Raw genomic sequence first — 2,797 nt, forward strand, 5'->3', positions numbered from 1 at the left:
TCTCAAATACACATTGCTGTAAAACTCTCAGACTGAATGCAGAAAGGAATTCAATTAAAGCATGATAGTTTGTAGAAATATGAGGGATAACCTAAGGGAAGCATATTTATGGAGGTGAAGGATCAGCTTGGAAAGAATTCATTCTAAGCAAAGAAGGATTCTTCAAGATAGTTTTAACACAGTGTCTTAATTATTTAGTGCTGCTATAACAGACATACCGTAAGTGGATGGCTTTAACAAACAGGAATGTATTCTCTCACAGTATAGGAGGCTAGAAGTCCAAATTCAGGGTGCCAGCTTCAGGGGAAAGTTTTCTCTCTCTGTTGGCTCTGGGGGAAGGTCCTTGTCACCAATCTTCCCCTGGGTCTAAGGTTTCTCAGTGTAGGGACCCAGGGTCCAAATGATGTGCTTCGCTCCTGACTCTTCTTTCTAAGTGGTAGGAATTCCCTCCCCCTCTGCTGGTTTCTCTCTCCTTTTATCTCTTGTAACCTAAAAGGTGATGTAGGCCATGCCCCAAGGAAACTCCAGTTACAACAGATCAGGGCCATGACCTAAATAAGGGTGCCATATCCCACCCTAATCATCTTTAACATAAGCTAATCTTTACTCATTAACCACAGGAGTTAGGACACCCAGGAAAATTACATCAGATGGCAAAATGGAGGACAACCACACAATATTTGGAATCATGGCATTGACTAGTTCACACATTTTGGGAGGACACAAGTCGATCCATGATAACACCCCACAAAATTAACTAGGTTTCCAATTAATTTTTATATGATATATTAGTAATTGCATTACTAATTACATTAACTTTTAATTCCTATTTCCCACATTTAACCCATTACTGACAGGAAAGGTTTACATAAAGTATGAGTAGTCTAGAACCTTTGATTTCAAAATTAGCCACTCTATTTTACAAAATTGTTTCACTGACAGGCTTCATCAATTAATTGTGAGCTTCTTTTGAAAATGACCTTGACACCAAACTTTCCTCATGATGTTTTTCATTTCTGTATTTCTCAGGGTATAGATTAAGGGATTGAACATAGGAGCAATAATGGTATAAAACAGTGCAAATAATTTATCCTCAGGAAAAGTGGTAGGAGGTCTAAGGTAGACAAAGATTGCAGGAGCAAAAAATAAGACCACCACAGTGATATGGGAGCCACAGGTAGACAAGGCTTTGCGTCTTCCCTCAGCTGAGTGATTTCTTAAGGTAAATAATATAACGACATAAGACCCAAACAGGAGAACAAAGGTTGTTAAGGCGACCATACCTGAATTGACAAGCACAAGAACACCAGTGATGTGGGTATCAGTACAGGCAACTTTTAGCAAAGGGGCGATATCACAAAAATAGTGATCAATTTCATTAGGACCACAAAAGGGTAAGAGGATTGCTATAAATAATTGAGGAAAGGAATGGACAGCCCCCCCAACCCAAGCAGCTAAGACAAGAAGATTACATCTTGTTCTATTCATGATAATCATGTAGTGGAGAGGTTTACAGATAGCAACATAGCGATCAAAGGCCATGGCAGTTAGAATGAAGACCTCAATACTGCCAAAGAAGTGCATGGTAAATACCTGTAGCATGCAGTTACCATAGGAGATGGATTTTGTCCCCAATAACAGATCACCTATCAGTTTGGGTGTGACACTAGAAGTATAAGAGACATCCAGACATGCTAAGTGGCTGAGGAAATAGTACATTGGTTGGTGAAAAAGGGTGCTGCTTAGAATGGAAACAAGGATCAGAAGGTTTCCAACCAAGAGAGAAATATAACAGAATAAGAATAGAACAAAGCAAGATATTTGTATGTTTTTTTTGTCATGAGAAAGTCCCAACAGAATGAATTCTGAGACATTTCTCTGTCTTTCCATGTATGTCACTTTGGTGTATGCTATAAACAAATAATCGAGTACCTAAAAATAAAGAAAACACAAATTTAGTGTAATAATAACAATATACGTATACCAAAAAAGGATTAGTATGCACTAATATTAATATTAATTATTCTTTATTTATGAAATTAATCTGCTTTTTCTTTTAGGTCTCTTATTTTACAAATATATTGTGAAAAAAATTTATAATAGGAATGGTGATATCAAGGAAGTACTTTATTCAATTTTACCAGTAAATATTAAAAAATAATTTAAAGGTTACTTTTAGCTAATGGAGAAAACATTGTTTACTGTTAAGTACGTAATTTTGAAAACAACAAAGGTTTAATTTGTTCTTGTTTGGTGTAGATTTGATTTGAGTTGATTCAAACATATAATGACCGTATGTACGACATAACAGAAGACTACCCAGTCCTGCACTATCCTTAAAATTTTTGCTATGTTTCAGCTCACTGTTGCAGCCAATGCGTCAGTCCACCTTGTTGAGGGCCTTCCTCTCTTTTGCTGGCCCTCTACTTTACCAAGCATGATGTCCTCCTCCAGGGACTGGTCCTTCTTGACCAACTTGTCCAAAGTAATAAGATGAAGTCTTGCTACCGTCCTTTCCAAGGAATATTCTGGCTGTACTTCTTCCAAGACAGATTTATTCCTTCTTTTGGCAGTCTATGATATAGTCAACATTCTTCCCCGACACCATAAGGCATCGATTCTTTTGCAGCCTTTCTCATTCAGTACCCAGTTTTTGCGTGCATGTAAAGCAACTGAAAACGCCATGGCTTAGGTCGGGTGCGCCTTAGGCCTCAGGATGACATCTTTGCTTTTTAACACTTTAAAGAAGTCTTTTTTTTGCAGCAAATTTGCCCAAATCAATACTTCCTTTGATTTC

The 2,797-nt window shown here is 37.5% G+C and overlaps 1 protein-coding gene across 1 annotated transcript; it reads right to left on the reverse strand.

Moving 5' to 3' along the window:
* Positions 1–948: 948 nt before the first annotated feature.
* On the reverse strand, positions 949–1,890 carry LOC126079469 (olfactory receptor 4P4-like). The gene has a single exon (XM_049890488.1). The coding sequence runs from the start codon at positions 1,888–1,890 to the stop codon at positions 949–951; it is 942 nt and encodes a 313-aa protein (XP_049746445.1).
* Between the last annotated feature and the right edge of the window lie 907 nt (positions 1,891–2,797).

Source organism: Elephas maximus, chromosome 7 (assembly GCF_024166365.1).
Source record: "Elephas maximus indicus isolate mEleMax1 chromosome 7, mEleMax1 primary haplotype, whole genome shotgun sequence".
Classification (NCBI taxonomy): Eukaryota; Metazoa; Chordata; class Mammalia; order Proboscidea; family Elephantidae; genus Elephas; species Elephas maximus.